The following is a 20,747-nucleotide window of genomic DNA, read 5'->3' as shown; positions in this document are numbered from 1 at the left end:
ATTTTTTTTTTCCCCTTACCCTAATGTTTTTCAAATTCTAAATAGACTATGAAATAAGATGAAAATGGGTAGCTATTATGTAGGAATATACCATTACCTTACTAAAGAAATGGAATAAGCATTTGATAGGATATTAACAATTCACAAAGAAAAATATGGTGCATTCTAAGACAAATAATCATGCAAAATTGGTATTGTTCGAACCAAAATTAACATGAAATAGATAAAAGGATGACAATTCTCAAATCTCACCTTCAAAACTAACATACATCGAACAGAATACTGTCCATCATTGGATTTTTAAACAATAAGAGCCTAGACAATCATAACAACTGTACAGAAGGGCTCCACAGCTGCAGGAACCCTAGGTTTATTTGTACTCTACTCTTGAGTAAGGAATTTTTATAGTTCCCTTTGACAGATTGTTAGGCAGACCAACACCTTGTGCCTTCATCTCTGCTGCCGATTCCAGAGCCCGTGAAGCTTGGAGGGCCATCTCAGCATGAAGTTGGAGACATTTCATGGCCATCTGCAACTCCCAAAAGAGGTGCATAGCAGTCATGCCAGTGGAGAAATGGAAAATACAATCTTAAGGAGATCCAAATCAGTAACATGCAGGAAAAAAATGATTAAATAGCAAAATTTAAATTAATATGGCTAAAAGTTTACGATTAATTACCAAGAATTCAAAATGAAAAATGAGAAAGAGAAGTTAAACTGCTTGCATATAGCTTCACATAAACAACAAAAAACATTAAGCCGAGGCTAGGAAATCAAATGCCAAGAGCCCATTAGCTATGTTTGGTAAGTAAGAAAGGGATAAGATGGAATGGAACTGGTTGCTCCATTTTTTCGTATCTTTTATTCCATTCCATTTCCACTCATTTCATTCTCTGGAGCAAATGTAATGTAAGAGCACAATGATTCATGTCACATTGGAACAATGTTTCAAACAAAGATATTACACTCGAGTGAACATCTGGTTTCAGCCCTTGTTCAATCAGTACCTCTGGCCAATATAAACTTCCAAACTAATTCAAACAATATATGCTTAAGATGGCACGCATAATTCAGGGAATTCATTTTCCCCCTATAGCAACTAGAATTATTTTGTCCAAATGTAGGTTGTTTTAATGTAAAGGTTCAATGTGTTATCATAAAAGTATGCACTAGCCTGAAACACAAACTAGTCAGTTGACATTGCCCAGGTTGAATATGGAGCATAACTTTGATCAGAGTGTAAAGAAAAACAGAATGAGGGAAACCAGCATTTCCTAGTCATAAATCCATTCTGTCAAATTATCTACAAAGAGCTCAAAGATAAAATGGATGGATCCAAAGATCCAACAAAAAAATAAAATTTGGGGCCTGCAATGCATGGACACATGCATCCTCACCAAAGGGGGATCCAGCGAAGGCAATAATTAAAAGGACCAATCCATATTCTAGTTATGATCTATTACTGAACCAGCAAAATTGTACCCTCACTAAGATGACTTTGGAATGAACAGCTTGTTATGATTTGAGATGAATAGCAACTCCAAAGCCAAAATAAGATTAGATGAACATACACACATGGTGGAGAAAATCAGATGGTATACAAATCTTGCTTGCATAAATATCATTTTACCCTATGTGTGTTGGCAACAATTTCCATCAACCACCTTTCTTTTCTTTGCTGGGTGCTGGGTATTTTTGTCAACCACTTAAATTGCAATTCCATCAAAAAATGTGTTGTATGTTAGAATTAGTGAAGTGTTTATGTTTCATGAACTATCACTACATCTGCAAAGGAGTCTAACAGCTAATGGAACAATATCCACAGGTTCAACAAATAGAAACATACAACCCGACCTACAAGCAAGGTTTAAAATATCAATTTCTACCAAAAATTCAAGACTTCAAAAGTGTGGAATTTTCGAAGCCAAGGTCAATCTTAATTCCTACATTATTTTAAATTATGGAAATTAGAGGTAAATGTGGAGTTTTTTTTTATGAAACTTTAGCAACTATAAGAAAACATTATAATGACAGGATTTAAAACTGAGGTACCATAGATAAATATATAAATGTCTAATATGTAGTGCATAAGATACAACATAAGTAATATAATAATCATATCAACATATTCAACATAAGTTAAAACTTGATATACATTGTTGGCCCACAATCTAACAGCTTAAGCTTTTAGGTGGAGTTGTAATTTAATATGGCATCAGAGCTGGCTACCAAGAGGTCCTGAGTTCTAGACTTGTTGCCCGCAGTTTGTGTGTGGTGTTTAAAAAAATTATTGTATACCCAGTAGTGTGTGTTATTTATTGTGTACTTATCTCTCCATGTACTGTCATGCTGCACGACCAGTGGAGTGTTAAAGCTTGATATACATTGTTGGCCCCGACCTAACAGCTTAAGCTTTTAAAGTGGTAATCTAATAATAATAATCATATTAACATATTTAATTACTATGAATACAGATATTTTTTACATAAATGGTTGAATAAAATGTTGTAGCTAATATCGAAGTTCAAGTATGCATAAAATCTCAGAGGTCCGAAAGTTATAATTCATATCTGTCTTCTAATTGTCTTTGTTTTCAACACAATAGAAGATATATTAAGAGAGAAATTTCAATTTTGAATTTCAAATCTCAAATTTCAATTTCAAGGAAATTTTATTCCTTCGTCAAATTTCCAAAAGAAACTTTGAAATTTCAAGATTTTGATAAATTTCATATGATTCATGGAAATTTCAATGACTCTCATTTCAAAATTGATGCTGAAAATATAAATTTTGACAATTTCATGAAAATTCAAGACCATGCCAACAAACAGAGCAAGAATATGAACTGCCTCTGTTGAGCTTTACCGTATAACATTCTCTATCAGTGTCTGATTCAACAACATGCAGAGCCCATGTGCGAACCCATTCAAGCCCTCTAGAAATTTCAGGATTTCCTTCAATCAGTGCAGATGCTAAATAAGAGGGATGAAGTGCCACCAGTATGCATGAAGCAGCAAAAAGGACAGATCTTCTTACATATGCTTCCTTGTGTTGGCATATCTCACTGCAAGTAATTGCACTGTAAGGTTAGCTAACAGATTGAAACATAGCCAAGGCAAACTAGCACACACCAGATGTAAGTGTGAACCAGCCATCCAAGCAACAAATCTAACCCACCACGCAATGATCAAATAGACCATTATAGCCCTATTTTAAAGCAATTATTTACTCTTATTCAGTACCTGGAGCTTAACATATCCAGAAGAGGTGGAGCCAATGCAGATGCTTCGGGATGCATGGCTGCGCATTTCATACAAACACCCAGCATATGTACAAGTTTCCCAAGGACAATAAAATCCCTACCAAGCAGATCAACACCATGCCTTTTCTTATCAAAACCCTGCATGGCTGGAAGCATAAATGCTGCTGCATGTACAGGAAACTTATTCTGCAACCATTCTATCTGGCTTTCTGATAAATTTGTTGATCTAACGCTCCATCGGCGTGTCTTCCCTCTCTTGATCTGACCAGGTTTAGAGGGAAGTTCTCTTTCATAACAATACGAGTAGTTTAATCCAGTTCCTGTTTCTGAGATCTGTTTCCAGGAACCAGCTCCAGGAGGACCTATGCTACTGGGCAAGAACCAGGATGGAGTCTCTGAAGTGGTTGATATGAGCGGATTCTGTGGTTGCTTCAGCTGCATTGTTTTAGCAGCAGCAAGCTCCAGTGCTGCATCTGTCATGACATCAAGTATAAGGATTCTTTGGCTGGTATCTACAGTGGGTGAATATAATAGTTTGTTGAGAGTGTTAAGAGATTCAAGAGGACATGTAACAAGCAATGCAACCAGTGCTTTTTGTCTCTTCTCTTCAGCTGATTCTTCCTCTCCTTCTATAGTTGAATCAGAACAGCGAACCTGTACAAGTGTTCTAGCTAGATCTGCACTAACATGAAAAAGTTCATCAGGTGATGCACGCACAAGCTTTTCAGCGACATCAAGAGCCCTTTCCACCTGTAAAAAGAGAAACAATAGACAAAAACTAATTATCTGGAAGGAATATTTCACCAAATGCTCAAATTCTGTCCTTAAAATATATTTAACTCATCACTGTTCAATACATGATGAACTGCTTTCAGACTACAGACACAGAAATCATGCATATGTAGTTTCCACATTCAAAATGTTGGAGTCAAAACCGACTGCACTAGGTTGCCGCCACCATATATTGCACAGCTGCACCCTCCATCTTAAGATCAACAATTAGTTTATGACTATAACAATTATAACAACACGGTGGAATAGATCAAATTCTTGACTATCTTATCTCAAGTTTCACCACAAGAAAATTCACAAATGGGAAATCATGTGGAACTCACAACCAACACTAACTAATATATTAGAAGTTTACCGTCAAGAGAACCTTGGGAATGTAAGTAATGAACCATAGTACTTACAGCATCTGCATGTATAAAATAATTACTTACAGCATCTGCATCATCAGATTTCCGCAATGCCCCTACTATGTCAACCAACTGCGAGAATTTCCTTTTCAGATCTGTGTCATCATCTGACAAGTCATATGGTTGTAAGGATGAATCGCTTGAGCTTTCAGAATTTTCGCTTGAATTATCATCATTGATGTCATCATCAGAGAACGATTCATTAGTAATTGTCGCTGGATCAATAATCTCATCTGGATTGATCAACTTGAATTCATTAAATTTATTTTTTTTACCCTTCTCATGTTTAACTATGTCAGCTCTGCAGTTGAGTTCCTTCCTAGGCTCTGAGGTTGTGGATGTTCCTATCTTGTCAAGACTCTTTCCTGCACGATGTGAGGCAGGTGGAATCTTTTTGCCTGGGGTAGTTAAGCCAAACTCCCAGTCAACAGTACCTTGGCTGCAGCTATCATCAAGGTATAAAAGATTCTTCGGATCAACGACTTTAGAAAATACCAAAGCAACACCGCTTGCCATTCTCCTAACCAAATCATTAGGGCTCTCAAGCCTACCTGCCAGCATTTTGAACATCAAGTGAGATGAGCATTACCAACAATCCCTTAACAAGATACTTCAACAAATAACAAAGGACTAAGTGTCTACAGCTAACTCCTTGAAGGATAGAGTGCATCACTTCCTTAGTTGCATCTAGTTCTTCTTTTGACATCTTCTCCAGAGAAAGGCCTACTGCTGCAGTTACATCTGAATCTCAAATCAAGGGGGTAACAGAATGGAAAAAAGTGTAACAAGTCAAAGATAAATGCTGCTATGCCTCATTAACAATAATAAAAAGAAAAGACTATTAAAATGTGACTTTTTCTTGGGCAACAGAACTTATGGAAGAAAAAAAAAAACTATTGGTCACAATGCATCTGCATGTTTTTCCAATTATTTTCAGTCTGGCAGATCACATAAATCTTCTCTCTAGAATATTGAAGGTATAGGACTGAGTGGAAAAGGGAGAAAGGATACAAGCTTGCTGCTCCATTGAGGCTGATTGCACGAATTCCCTTTTAGACCACACTGTAACCAAGCATTGCAGTACATTTATCAAATTATGACTATTTTGGCCTCCTTTCAGTGTGCCAGCATTAGGAGGGCGTTCGAGAACGGCAAATTGAAGGAGCCATCTCAAGCAACAAATGGGAAATACTTTCCAGAGTAAGAACTTGTCAATAAATAGTGACCTGGAAACAGAAACTATGAAAATAAATGTTCAGTATTATAGAAGGCACTGTAACCTTGTGTTGATTGAAAATGATAAATGTTATGCCACATTGCCACCATTATTCAAAAAACAATAATAAATTTCTGCCCTAAGTTGCAATCAAATTTTGTTAAAATTTCCTTAAAGCTGATTGGTATGTTATGTGCTCTATCCATCACACATGTCTACAATAAAAAAGTCCAGGGATCCTTACATTAAAAATTTAATGTTACTAAAACTTATTGTTGAGATTTGTTTAAAACACTAAAGCTGATTGTCAAAGAATGTGGGGAGAATGGTGGGTGTTTACCCTAAATTTATTGCTAGACAAAGTCAGAGTAGCAAAACCAGCCACTTTCACATGAGAACTTGAGGCAATGGTCCACTAAGGTGTCAGAGTTTCAGCCTATTATTTGAGCATCTACCATGTATAAGATCATTGCTAAGGTTCTTGCTAATAGGTAGAAATCCGTATGCAAGGATACTATTTCTCTTGCTCAAAGTGCTTCTGTTCCTTATTCCCCCCCGCCCCCCTGGGCCCCTTTCTGTTGGGGGCGGAGGGGTTGGGATTTAGTTGCTCATCAGTGGAGGATGTTCGTCACAGAAAGAAGAAGGGCTTGTGTTGAAATTAGATTTTGAAAAGGCTTATTATAGAGTTAGTTAGGAATTCTTGCATAGGGTGCTTAGGAGGAAAGGGTTTGGAGATAGGTGAAGGAATTGGATGGGGGGTTTTTATCTAATGCTTAGTTTTCAGTGATAATTAATGAGCAGCCTAAGGAGTGGTTTAGGTCATTTAGGGGGTTCAGGCAAGGGGATCCCATATCCCCATTTTTTATTTGTCCATTTGGTAGATGAATTGAGTAGGATGATAGATAGGGCTGTAGATAGGGGGTTGTGAGGGTATTAAGATGGGAAAGGAGGAGGTGGTAGTGCCTCGTTCGTTGTTCGCTGATGATGCCATTATTTTCTTAGGTGACCTTGTTAACTCTTTTGTTAACATCCTTACTGTACTGCAAATTTTTGACAGGTCTCTGGGCCTTAAAATTAATTTGGAGAAGAGTGGTGTTAAGGCGGTAATGTTAGTTATGAAAGGATTTTGAAGCTGACCTTTCTAGCTGGGTGTGGTGTTTTAGAGTGGCCATTTTGACCTAGTTAGAAGTCCCTTTGGGAGAAAATCCTGCTTTTTAGCATTTTGCGATCCAGAACCAAGGTAATTAAGCAATTGGTTGGTTGGATAGAAGCATTGTCTCTTTTGGTGGTCGAATTACTCTCATACAGGCCAGCTTTCTTTCCCCTGTACTTTTTATATCCTTTTAGGATTTTGGGAGGGGCAACTCAAAAGCTTGAGACTATTATAATGGATTTGCATGGTCTGATGTAGGGAAGAGGAGAGATCATTTGGTCAAGTAGGGGTTGGTGTATAGGTTGAATTAAGGAGGAGAGTTGGGTCTTGGTCATTTGGTGTCTAAAAACACTACCCTTTTGGCAGAATGGTTGTGGCAGTTTCCCTTGGAGGTGGGTTCCCTTTGGCACAAAGCAATAAAAAATAAATTTTCCATACAAGATAAGGTGTGGGATGCTAATTTGGGCTTTAAGAGTCCTTGGAGGTTCATCTCACAGGTTTAACCTTTTTTTCTCTCTAACAAAGTCTCGGTTCGGTAGAGGTAATAATATTATGTTTTGGAAAGATTTTCGAACTTTTTTTTTGAGTGGGGAGGGGGGGGTGTAACATTATCCTGTTCCTTTGCTTGACTATATCGTCTTTATCCCCACCATTTTGATGTGATTTGCACATTTCTTATTCGTAAGACTGACTCATTTTTTGGAATTTTCATTTTAGAAGGGATTTAAAAGATTAAATCTTTCTTTTACACCCTATTATGCTGATAAATCTTTCTTTTTCACCTTATTATGCTGACTTGTCTTTTCATCTTCATCAAGGCAGATGGGAAGCTAAAATTCCTTGTAAGATAAAGGCATTAGTTTGGCTGGTGACACTTTATAGAGTTAACACCAACAATCTACTACAGAGTATGAGGCTTTCTAAAGCTTAGTATCTCGATATATGACTCATGTATGGGAGTAGCTCCAAGGATGGGTCACATGTGTTTCTACACTGTCAATTTGCATGGGGTTTGTGGAGTAAAACACTATTTGGAGTATTGGTGTGCGTGGATTTGTTCAAATTTGGTGGAGGAGCTCTTGACTATTTCTTTTGCTGGTTTTGAAAAGGGCAAGGATGTTAAGAGGTTTGGAGGTGTGCTCTTTGTGCTGTGTTATGGGGAATTTAGTAAGAAAGGAAGCTAGAATGTTTTCTTGAAAGAGATTATCAAAGGGGCTTCTTTGGAGTAGCGTGCAGTATTTGGCTTCTCTTTGGGCTCGTAGCACAGGCCATTCAAGGGCTGCTGTTTTCAAGATGTCAATCAGACTGGTGGGTTTATTAAGCTGATGTGGTTCCTCTTTTCTCTTCTTTCACAAGTGGAGAGTTTTTGTTCTCCTTTATTGTATCTGTTTCCTTGCTAGTTTCAAGTTTCAATAAAGCTTCTTTTTCTATTAAAAAAAAACTTTAGGTGATGTGCTTGCAGATAAAAGTTGTTTAAGATGGATCATCAACATTCCCCTGACCTAGGTATTTCAAAATTATGAACTCAAGTCAAACTCCAAGACATTTCAGTTTCCATGCATTCCATATTTACCATGAAAAGAAATGACAAACACCTGAGTTGCATGACATAAATGCAATGGATGTTCAGTTCTCCTTCATAGAAATGAAAAGTTGCACTAACCTGACTGATGTTTGATGAAAAATGCGATGAAACAATATCCAGAGAACCCAATAAGCTTCCTCATCACTGGCACCCTCAGCTGCTAGTTGATGAAAAATGTGTTCTGACAATCGCTCAACAGCATATGGGTCCTTGATTGCTTCCATCAGCCTCAACCAAAATTTGGAACCAGGTTTTGACTCAATTGCATCCACAACATTTGAAATGTTAGAACGTAAGAAGACCCGAACATGTCCAAGAATCTGAGGCAACACTTCACCTAGCAACACATCTGCAAACAGAAAAACCAATACTAATGTTAGTTTTTAATATTATCTTGTCCACGTTGACACTTAACAAGATGAAAGAAAGATAATTATGGGAGAACCTAAGTTCCAAAGAAAAATTGAGGGTTCTGCATCTTGTTTCATATTGTGGGGTTTTTAATAGCAGAATTTTATAATATTGTTACAAAATTTCAATAATCTGAAAACAAAAAAATTTTCATAAGTTCTTTTACAGGCCTGCCATTCTTATATATATTTGCACTAAAGTTCACTAATGCATAGAGTATTGGCCAAAAGCAATAATGTGCAAGTCAACACAATCCAGCCATTTGATTTATGAATTGACCATTTGCACTCCAGCACATCTTGATTCAAGTTTCCAATGGTGTTTTAGCAATTTGAACACGTACACTTCAAACAAAAACTCAGTCCTGAAACAAAAATTTAATCCTCATCTACTTCGCCAAACATGTGTATTGTGGTTTTTTACAGTGAGACCCATCAATAGTTAATTCCCTGTGTGACTAGTAAATCTAGAACAGAGTGAGAATGATCGAAAATACATATTTAATACACTTTCACTTGATTTTTGAAAATGGTTGTTCAAAGTTCTTCCATATAACCATCACATTTTCAATAAAATGACATCTAAACTAACGAGCATAGCCATGTTCCATATCTCATAAATGGTGGCAGCTCTTAACTGATTCACCAACCAAATAGGTACCTGTTAGATACTACTTTACCTAAAATCCTAAACTGTTAGGTTGTGAGCCAACAATGTAAATCAGGTCTTAACACTCCCTCACATGTGCAGCCCAACAGCATGTGAAGAGATAAACAGATGATAAACAACACCCATTATAGGGAATAAGATAGGTCTTAACAAACAAACAATAACACAGCAACAAGATGAGAACCTAGGACCTCCTGGCAATGTGCTCTGATACCGTATTAGAATACTACTTCACCTAAAAGCTTAAGCAGTTAGTTGTGGACTGTCAATGTATATTAGGCCCTAACAGCACCAAATATGTGGAAAAAGTTCTTTTAGTTTTTTGACCAATCTAAATAGACGGTTTCAAGTTTACTCCAGTGAGGTCCTTGTGCCAGCCCCTCTCCGTAGAATTTGTGATGTAAGACCAAGAATAATTGAACATCACCAATTGTTAATTTTACTTTAACATCACAACTAAGATTATCATATGCAGATGGTGTAATAAAATATTTACTGCTTAAATATCATAGATAAAAATAGGCATGTGGATAAAAATCTCGACCTCTCTAAACAACAACAACAACAACAAAACCAAGCCTTAAGTCTCACTAGGTGGGGTTGGCTATATGAATCATTTTCCGCCAATTTATGCGATCATGGACCATTTCCTTTGATAGATTCAAGGATATTAAATCCTTACTATCTCCCTACCCCTTCTACTATCCGTCACAGTAACAAACTAACTCTTCTTCACTGGCGCACTATGTGACGTACGTTGCAAGTGTCCATACCATCTGAGTCATCCCTCCCTTATCTTATCTTCTATAGGAGCTACACCTAACTTACCGTGAATATGTTCATTCCTTAATTTATCTTTCAATGTTATACCACTCATCCATCTAAACATTCTCATCTCAGCAACTTTTATTTTTTGGATATTATGTTTCTTCGGCACCTAACATTCTGATCAATATAGCATAGCTGGTCTTATAGCTGTCCTATAAAACTTCCCTTTTAATTTTAAGAGTATTCTACGATCACGGAGCACACTTGAAGCACTTCTTCATTTTACTCAACTTGCTTTAACTCTATGCATTACATCATCTTCAATTTTTCCTTCAGCTTGCATAATCCAAGGTATCGAAATCTACTAGTGCTATTTTATGACGGAAACTAAAAAATCTCGACCTCTCTGGAAACCAAAAAAAAAAAAACTAATACTGTAGCATTTTATGATGGAAAAACATATTAGAGATGATCTCTGACACATTTTTAACATTGTACAGCTGTCAAGAAAGCATCACTCACAATTACACTGCAGACAAGAACATTTACACCTGGCAAGAAAACATCTCAAAAAATTTTATTTCTCCACAACTTTCAACTATTAGCTGGAAGTGGGTGAGGGAGTTGGTGGCACGAAAAGGCAAAAAAAGGTCACAGTTCCATCACCACTGCCACTCTTGTCTCAGTTTTTCTTTCATTTGATGGAAGGAAAAAATAAATTCTTAGCAAAGCATGACTAATGAAACATTTTTGTGCACTTCTTGGGCAGATATAAAAATTTTAAACGAAAAGTGCATGAAATATTCTGGATACCTGCAGAGCCACGCCGACAGATGCGAGCAAATGTTTCCCCAAGAAATAGCAAGGTTGCAGTCATATTACTTTTATCTAAGATAAATGCTTTATCATTCAACCCAGTATCTCTTTCTTCAGCTTCAGCCAGAAGTTGAACTGTAATTTGCTTGAAGAACAAACTATTACTACAGTTAAGAATAAACAATAAACAAGGGGAACTAAAGAGAAAAGGATGGTAGAAAAGTAGAAAGTAAACAACTGACGTTCAAATTTTCAAATCCAAAATCTAAATGCAGCTTTTCAGGGCATCTGGTTGACATAAATTGCATTTATATCTCAAAGATATTTTCATTTAATAAATGCAAGCAGGCCCTCATATACAAATGCATAAAAAAAAAATGCAAAACTTATCAGGAGAAAGTAAGGATACTGTGATGAAAGTGAGGTTGGAGCTCGTGGTTGTGCTTTGTCAGGAATAGAAGCAACAAGCTGAGCCACCCTAGATATAGCTGTCTTAAGCCTTTCACCAGCCAAATCTTCAGATTGGCAAGAAAAGCTAAATTCTCTAGCCATATGGAGCACCCCATTATTTTCAAGCAAGCATATTACAAGCAATCTGCCAAAATGTAAAAGAAAATGTCCAAATATACCTTATCAGTTTGTGACAATAAGATTATATGTCAAAGAATATCAGCTTAAGATATTGTAACACGACTGTTGATTTTTATTTGTTCTGTAAGATTGCTGCTTGAAATGAGGATTGCCATACATCATATCTATAACTAACTCTTCAGAAAATTAATGTGATTCTTGAAAGGAGGAAGAAAGAGGGAGTAAAAACATTATTTTGATGAATTCAAGTTTTTTTACAAGTAAAGACTGTTAAAATTAAAGGGAAACAGGGGAATCTTGGTTTGAGGTGCTCCAGCACTTTAGTAGGGCTTTCTGGGTAAATGGCTATGGAGATTCTCATTAGACTTGACAGCTGTCAAAAAAAAGAGATATAGCTGAGGAGCTTGAGCTCACAGAAGGGGCTAATTAACTAAGGAGGTGAGATTTTCTATTGAAGTGGGGCTGTGGAATGGTATCATGAAAGGAAAGGAGCTCGAATTTTTTTTGTTTCTGTGCTGGGTAACAGCAATAGAACCATTTTTTTGTGGATGTTTGGCATGGAGGTGATATGATCAGAGATCTATTTCCTGCGCTCTTCATCATTTGAAGAGCTTTTTTTCTACCATTTCAAGAAATAAGCAAGATTGGCATTCAATTCACTTGTGCATCAGCATGATGGGATGCTTTGGAATTGAATTTTCAGAAGAGAGTTTCAATAAGGGGAATTAGAAGAGGTAGTCTTTTGACACCAAAATCTATACAAGGGTGATAATTTGAGGTAGCCAAGAAGAAAAGTGCTAGTTTACAACAACAATAGCAACCTATCCTTAAGTCCAGCTAGTTAGCACCAGCTACATGAATCATCTTCTACAGTTCTACCATTCTGCATCATATAGGGCAATATCCTCTTAACAATTGGAGGGTGGTCAAAACCTTACTATCTCAATCCAAGTTATTCCAACTCTACCCCTCCTCCTCCTCCTAGTGCCACACTGCCACTAACATTAACTAGCTTACTCCCCATGTGTGTTATTTGGCCTATGATGCAAGTATTTAAACCATCTTAGCCCATTCTTCCCTTATCTTCTACAACGGCTAATCCTATCTCACCAAGAATGTATTCATTCCACAATTTATCATTTGGAATAATACTACTCAATGTACTCATCCACCTTAACATTCTCATTTTAGCAACTTCACATTTTGGATGTGTTATTTCTTAGTTTCCCAACATTCTAATCCATATAGCATATTTTAAGGGTACCTGTGCAATGCACAATGGTTTAACTATTTAATTTTTAAAATATAGTGCAATATACATACTTTGAGACTTTATTAGTAAAATATTATTATAAAAATAACAATTTAAAACATAACTTAAATAATTTGTAAAGATACTTTTTTTGCTATCTCTTATTCTATCCAAAAAGCTAATCGCTCAATTCAATTTATGAATTAATTTCTAAATAAAATGCTAAAAACCTACTTCTATCACATTGTCAACTTATTGTGTACCTTGGGATGCATAGGACCAGGAATGAAGAATACAAAAGTAATTGTCAAATTTTGGGTAGTTTCTAAACAAAACTGCAATTAATTTATATATGTGTCGCCCACATGTTTAATGAATGTTTTTCTTTTAGAGAAAAGCTCAATAATTATGTATCTTAAAGTGGGCCAATATAATATATATTTTATTTGTTTCTTTAATTGTACAAAGAAATTTTGACTGGTTATAATTTTTTTATTTTTTTATTTTATTCAAATTTAGCATTGGGTTTTGGAGGCCAAGAGAACCATTTGTTCTACTTTTAAATATATATATAATTCTATGATTACACAACAACCTTGAAACACTTCTCCTTTTTTACCCAACCTACTTTTACTCTAAATATTACATCTTCTTCAGTTTCTCCTTCAATTTGCATAAATGGATCCAAGGTATCAAAATCTACTAGTGCCAATAATTTCTTGACCATAAAGTTTAATATTTTATCCAATATTCCTCCTAAAATAACTAAAATTACATTTTTTATGTGTTCTGTTTTATTTCTACTTATCTTAAAACTTCTAGATTCTAAAGCTTCCCTCCATAATTATAACTTATATTCTACTCCACCTCTAGTTTCATCAATCAAGACAATATCAAGTGGAAACAACATACACCATAGAAGACCTAACAAAACACGTGTGCATGTGCACACGCACACCATGGAACCTCATATAGGATATCCCTAGGAACTTCATCCATCTCTCATGCAAGAAAGAAAAGAATTCAAAATAGACCCTTAATGTACACCTATTGTTTGAAGATTCCCTAGACTGTCCACATGTATTTCTAAGTCTAGTCATTGCTTTATATCATGCATATCCTTCATTATATAGATATACTTCCTATATGCTCCCTTTTTTCCTAGAACCACAGTATAACTTCTCTATATGCGAGTCCCTGTACTTTCCCCTAAACTTTTCCATTAATCTTCTTAATAGAAATATAACTTCTGATTTCCTGCACATAAAACCAAACTGATTTTCTAAAATCCTTGTTTCTAACCTGTCTTTGTTCAATTACCCTTTCCCAATGTTTTATTGTATGATTCATAACTATAATTCCACGACAGCCATTATAATTTTACATATCTCCTTTATTTTTGTATTTAAAGATATTTTCCTACATTAATCGAGTATTTTCTTATAATTGTCCTAAATAAATTGGTTAATCATATTGTTTCATTATCACCTAGGAATTTACAAACTTCAATTGGGATGTCATTAGGTCTTAGATTTTCTATGTTCATCTTCTTTAATGCAATACTTAACTTCATTGACTCTAATTTTGTGGACAATTCTCAAAATTTCAGTTGTTTCCTCATTTGGCAATTCTAAGTTTAAGTCTTCCACTTGGTTTTCATTAAATAGCATATTAAAATCAGTTGCCATCTTTCTCTTGTATCTTGACTATCCTCTTCTTCAACTAAAACACGATCATCCTCATTTTCTGCACATTTGTTGCCCAAGTCTCTTCTCTTTCTTTCTCTAGCTCCAACAAGTTTATGTCATTTTCCCCTTTGTGGCATTTAGTCTAGTATATAAATTATTATAAGCTCTATGTTTAGCTTCACTACAAGTTTTTTTTTGCACATCTTTTCTTGTGTCTTTATAGTTTCAAAGTTTTCCATGTTCTTACAAATTTGGCATGTCATGTATCATATTCTTTTCGTCTTAACTACTTGTTGGATGTCTTGATCTCACACCAACTGTCTTTACTAATCATGCATCATGCATCTTCCTCTAGATTCACCTAAAACTTCTTTCAAAATCTCTTTAATAGAACTACTTAACTGTACTCCAAAGAATGTCAGCGTCAATGTTATCTCCGATCATCCAGCCACCATCTTTTATCACTTTATATTATATTTTCTCCCTTTAGGTTCCACCACCTAGTCCTCTTACATTGATCTATGTTACCCTTTCTCTTTCATTTTTAATCCATATATCCAATTACTCTAAGTTGTGTACTCAAATTGAATAACTTACAATCCTTACACAATAAACGGTCTACTAAGAAAAATTGCCTATTAGAATTTTATTTGGTCCATTCTAGAAGGTTACTTAAGTGTTATTCTCTCTTGTTATAGCATGTTCTCATTGTTATAAGATCTCACAACATAGTAGAGTCTAGGAGCATCTCACCCACCAAACTCATTTTTATCTCAATATCCATGTCCTCCACATATCCCCGCATAGACTTTATTGTCCTTCAGTGTGACCATTCAAATTGCACCTATGATATTTTCTCACTCCCTTATATATCTTGCACAATATTATCCATATCTTCCTAACATTGCTTTTTAATGTTTTCCACTAAGGCAACTTGAGAAGAATAAGAACTAATGACACTTGATAACTTTTGCCCTAAGATCATCTCAATTTTTATGATTCTATCTCTTACTCTTTTAACATCTACAATACTATCTTTTAGGCCTTTGTCTACAATGATTCATACCCCATACTTACGGTTTTCATTCCAATACCAAAGCTTTAATGGTTTTTTAAAATTTCTCTACTTTTGCCCCCTACTCACTTACATGGCATTTGGTTGGTGGAATTAGGATTGTAATGGAATTGAAATTCAGACCTCAATTCCCATTCCTATGTTTTGGTTTCAAGAAAGAATTAGGGCAGGATTTAGTATGGAATCATGATTCTTGCAAATGGTGGGATTGTGATTCTGGTCCGAATGGGCTGCACTATTCATCTGGATTCTGGATTTGTAAGTAACTTTTCTCCATAATATCCTTACCATCCATTCCCAAAAAACGCCCTTTTCCGCTCATTTGATCTCCCTTTGTGGACTAAGACCTGCGGCCATGGGGTCACTGTGGTTGGAGATGACAGTATGACACTGGATGGAGACCATGGCTCGTGGCAAAATCGCAGTGCTGGAGATTGATTTCTGGAAGCTCCAGCTGTGGAGAGCAGCAACTCATGCGATGATAACATCACAGCAGCTCGGTGAAGATATCGCAATGGAGAAGGAGATGAGTTGCCATCATGAGAAGGAGATAAGTCTCCATCACAAGAAGGAGATGACAGCCATGTCCCCATCACCTAGCCCCATTATCTCTCGCAAGAACTTCTTGGGGGGGGGGGGGGATAGAATCAAAACCAAATTTTTTGTTTAAAAGGGCATTTTTGGAAAATGCATGTATTACATTCCATTTCAACATGGAATTTTTCCATGTTGAGGGTCATGGATCTTGGCAGAAGAAAGGAGAGGGTTGTACTTTGCAAATGTGTTTTTTTTGCATTGTTGTGGGGATTATGGTTAGAGAGCAATGTGCAGATTTTTTCAGGGAGAAAATGAATTGGAAGCTGGTTCAGGAGAAGGTTCATTACCTGACTTCTTTATGGTGTGTTGGATTCGGTTGCTTTAAGGGAGTTAGGTTTTTTAGGTTCAGCGAGAATGGAGGAATCTTCTGCTATGAGTATTATGTTTATTTTTCTAGTTTGTTTTTTTAGTTTATTTTTTCTGGATTTTTCCAGAATTTTGATGGGAGAAGTCTTTTCCCCTTTTTTGTAAATTCTCCTCTAATCAATGAAATCTCTTCTTTTGCCACTAAAAAAATAAATAAATTTCATTTCAACGTTCATTCTGCAAGGGTATGCAAACCCAGTAGCTGCATTCCAACTAAGATTCTATTACTACCTCAATTCCATTCCTATGTTGTTTTCATTCCCCCCAATGTAGTGTTAGTTTCTTGAAGGCAAATTATGTTATATCTTTCTTCTAATCACTGTGTCAACTACCTCCACGTTTTTGTCAATAAGGGCCCCTATGTTCCAAGTTCTTGATCTAACCTTTGTCTCCTTAACTAGATTCTTTACCCGCCCACATCCAGAACAATCGGAATCTTTCACATATTTGACCCGTACGGTCGTACCTAGGCAACAACACAGCACATTGCTGCAAGGTGATGACCTAGCCTACACTTGCCCTTTTTTGCAATGATCAAGTGGCAAAAGTGCAATGTCTGACACATAAGGATGCCCTAGTTAATATTCTAGATTCATTTTGCACAAATATAACAAGTTTTTAACTCGCTGTCAGTGACCTAACAGAACCCTCCTCCTTTACCAGGGTTGGGATTGGCTTTGTGTTGAAAGAATTAAGACATTAAGTGAGTTCTGCTTTCCATGGAAGGCCGTGTGGAAAACAAAAATTCTAAGGAAGCTGTCTTCTTTACTTGGGAGGCTTATTGGGAATCCATTCTCATAGGGGACAACCTTCACAAAAGAAGTATGATCGTGGTTAATTGATCTTTTATGTGCAAAGAGGATGGAAAAGGTACAAACTGTTTTTTGATGCACTGGCCTCTAGCATGGAATATCTAGTGCAGTGGTGCCCGATTTGGAAGTGATTAGGGCTTGTTTAATTGTGGAAATATTTTTTGTTTTCCATTTTCTTTCAAAGAACTATAAAAATGCCACAGAGTTTTCTAGCTTTCCAACATTTGTGTAAAAAAGTAGGAAAACATATTTTTATCATTTTCCATGAGAACATTTTTTATTTTTCTCCACATTCTCCATATAAACATTGGAAAGCTAGAAAACAATGTGGCATTTTTGAAATTCTTTGGAGAACTAGAAATGGAAAATGAAAAATGTTTTCCACAACTAAGTATGCCGTTACTGTTTCTTGGATTCAGCCTTCTTCAGTTGTTTAAGTCCCACTCCGTGTGTTTTGGAGAATTATGGCATTATAAAAACACATTCATATCAAATATAACAGTAAATATATCAGAAGAAACATGAATGCGTTTGTAACTTGTGCACAAACAAATAACCTATTAAATGCAAGTGTTTCAACAAAATATAAAAGGACACCGTGATTACATTAGTACCATCTTAACCAAGCTTTCTGATTTACAAATCAGTCCAAATGGAATATGGCAAGAAAGAATAAGCTAAAGGAGATCATGTAATTATTTTCTGTTACCAAATAATTCAGTAACCTTTACAAACTAATAGCAATTTCTTCAGAAAACCTGATACACTGCACTGCTGTGGACTGGTAATGTATGTTCCAAGTGCAGTAATAACTAATGAGAAATTTATTGGAAATAATTTCATGAGCCAATCAAGGTAAACAATCTTCGGTGGCATGAAATTTTGAGAGGTTAAAAACAGAAATCAATAGATGTTCTCACAAAAAAGAAAATTTTCAACCAGTACCTCTCAGCATTTGAGCGGACAGCATCGCTATCAAGACTATCACTTCCACCCTGCTGAAGACAAGGAACTACAGCCTGAACAACCTCAGTAGAAAGCCCACTCACAAAGAAAACATCGTAGACATGCTTCCGTGCCGAGAAGGGAAAACAAGCTAGCCAACTTGAAGCTATATCTGCATGAAATAACAATACAGAGGGAACTTTACAAGATGGAAGGCAAAAAAGACCAACAAAACCATCTCAAATACTTTTATAAATTAAATGATTAAAATTAGTAGAATATTAGCCATCAGAAAGAATCTCTCTGCCTATAATTACATTAACCTATGTTCCTACTGAGGATATTTCTCCAAGGACTTGAGAAGCAAGTATGACATTTAGCTAGTGAATCTAAAAGATATGATCTTTTTCAGTGAATAATGAATCAAAACATACATAATACAAACACACATACATATGATGCTTACACTCACCATACAACAAAACCCTAGCCAGTGTTGGGAATGCAACTCCTCTGTAGAAAACCCCCCACCAATCACTCCTATCTTGTGCAGACAGAACCTTGGTGCTAACCAACTGAACACATTAGAATACAAAAAAAAAATTAATATGATACAAGAAAAATAATCTTCCAAAAAAAAGTGCAAATGGATTTGAAGATTGATTGTGCAGATAACACAAACCCGGTCTCTGTAGCGCTCATCAATGCTACCTGCAATTCCAACACATACTAATCAATCAATTACATTCTTAGCTCAATTTTGCAACTACAAGTTTTGAGTTCTGAAACGTATTTTCCATAAAAAGAATGCACCGATGCCCACACAAGTTGCTTAATTCAATTGTTGGCTGAGTGGTGTATGCTTCTCAAATTTTGTTTTCTTTCAAATTAAAGCTGAAGGCGACACAAAATAAAGTGAAATGTTCAAATTTTGATTTCCTTTTCCTCAGTTTACAATTTAACCAAACAGAGGCTGAGATTTGAAAACTGCATTTTTTTTGTCCATGTTACATACTGCTTTGTCTGTGTGTGGGTCTGTGTATACAGCCATCCTTTTTCTTGCTTCATGCTGCTTTGGGTTTCATTTTGAAATTTGAAATTCCTTTTCCTTTCCGTCAGTTTCCTAGTAACGAGATACTAATTTTATCTATTCTATTACATATACAAAGAAAATCCCTCACATCGGTACTCAGCTCTCATTTCTTTAAATACTCCTGCAAAAATATTGGCCCAATAGTGGAGACAAATTTAATATATATATATATAGTTATTAAGTACCTATGACTAATTAGAAGTAGCACAAGATATATAGCTGCAACTAACTAATAACAAGTCCACAACTGAGATTCTCGAGCTCTATTTTAGTATTTTCAATCTTCTAAGATATTCTAATAAAAATTAAACATTTCAATAAGAAACTTTCATCGAAATTTGCAATAAATAGTACTATGATATAACCATAGAAAATGACCCAAACTGAGTTATAAAATTTTAAATAAAGCTCAATTAATGGGAAGAAAAAAGTTCAAAATTGGATTTCTTTTTCCTAGGGTTTCTAAATGATCAAACACAGGCAGAGACTCCAGATATTTTCTTTGAGAGTTTGTGTTGGACCTGAGAGGAGGGACGAATCGAGAGGGAAAAGCATAACAGCGAGGGAGTGGAGCGCGCATATGACTTCGTCGACGTTCTTCGCATCGTTAATGGCGGAAACGACATCTCCGACCTTGTGAACGATTGCTATTTCCAGTTGTCTTCCAGTCTTCGAAATCTTCTCCTCCATGGTGCTCAGCCACATGGAGCTGCGCTTCCCCGGACTACCAACTGTTTTTCTGCTCATGGATCGGATCAGTATCAATTCGGGTGGGGCGAATAATTAGCTAGTCGGATCCTCTCCGCGTCGTCTTTTGGATGATTTGAATGGGGCTCGGTTCGAATAGTCTGATCAAAACTATTATTATTTTATTATTTTATTATTATTATTATAAAAGATGTAAGAAAATAAATAGAGATGAGATAAAAATTTAGTTCGGCTATATCTGCTCCTCTTGCGAATGCTATAAAAAATTTCACTATCTCAGAAAAAATTATAAGATGATTTGGAACTGGTTTTGTATAAAATATATCTCCTCTTTATCCTTTGTACACAATATTTCTTTTCTCTTTATCTCTCATCTACTCTTATCCTTACTATATATCTACTTCCTTCAAACATGCAATGTGTTGAAGGGAGAGGATGCTCTTTTATAGGGCAATAAGGATGGTAAAATATTTATTGGGGTGAAAAAACGAAGGAGTGACATATTGACAGTCATTAAACCCTTATGGTTTTCATAATACTC

At 35.9% G+C, this 20,747-nt stretch overlaps 1 protein-coding gene across 2 annotated transcripts; it reads right to left on the bottom strand.

The window, feature by feature from the left end:
* Positions 1-140: 140 nt before the first annotated feature.
* LOC131159474 (uncharacterized) lies at positions 141-20,239 on the bottom strand. 2 transcript variants are annotated; one of them, XM_058114411.1, is made up of 13 exons: positions 20,020-20,239; positions 19,088-19,116; positions 18,878-18,980; positions 18,406-18,577; positions 11,489-11,674; positions 11,077-11,237; positions 8,494-8,764; positions 5,473-5,687; positions 5,104-5,202; positions 4,456-5,012; positions 3,243-4,012; positions 2,866-3,064; positions 141-529 (listed from the first exon to the last, which is right to left on the bottom strand). In XM_058114411.1, exons 1-13 carry the CDS (start codon positions 20,201-20,203, stop codon positions 371-373), a joined length of 3,105 nt encoding a protein of 1,034 aa, XP_057970394.1. In that variant the 5' UTR covers positions 20,204-20,239; the 3' UTR covers positions 141-370. The 2 variants fall into 2 exon arrangements, with proteins under 2 accessions (XP_057970394.1, XP_057970395.1); XM_058114412.1 differs by having other exon boundaries at positions 4,486-5,012.
* Between the last annotated feature and the right edge of the window lie 508 nt (positions 20,240-20,747).

The sequence above is a fragment of the Malania oleifera genome, chromosome 7 (genome assembly GCF_029873635.1).
Source record: "Malania oleifera isolate guangnan ecotype guangnan chromosome 7, ASM2987363v1, whole genome shotgun sequence".
Taxonomy (NCBI): domain Eukaryota; kingdom Viridiplantae; phylum Streptophyta; class Magnoliopsida; order Santalales; family Ximeniaceae; genus Malania; species Malania oleifera.
Note: the sequence above shows the minus strand (reverse complement) of the source record. Positions and strands in the feature narration are given on the sequence as shown.

Excerpts from the sequence above, each read along its gene's own strand:
- LOC131159474 (XM_058114411.1), bottom strand. The coding sequence starts at position 20,203 with ATGTGGCTGAGCACCATGGAGGAGAAGATTTCGAAGACTGGAAGACAA. Across the intron at positions 8,765-11,076 it reads CTGTCGGCGTGGCTCTGCAG|ATGTGTTGCTAGGTGAAGTG; the intron begins GTATCCAGAATA and ends TTCTGTTTGCAG. Across the intron at positions 5,203-5,472 it reads CTCAATGGAGCAGCAAGCTT|ATGTAACTGCAGCAGTAGGC; the intron begins GTATCCTTTCTC and ends TTTGAGATTCAG.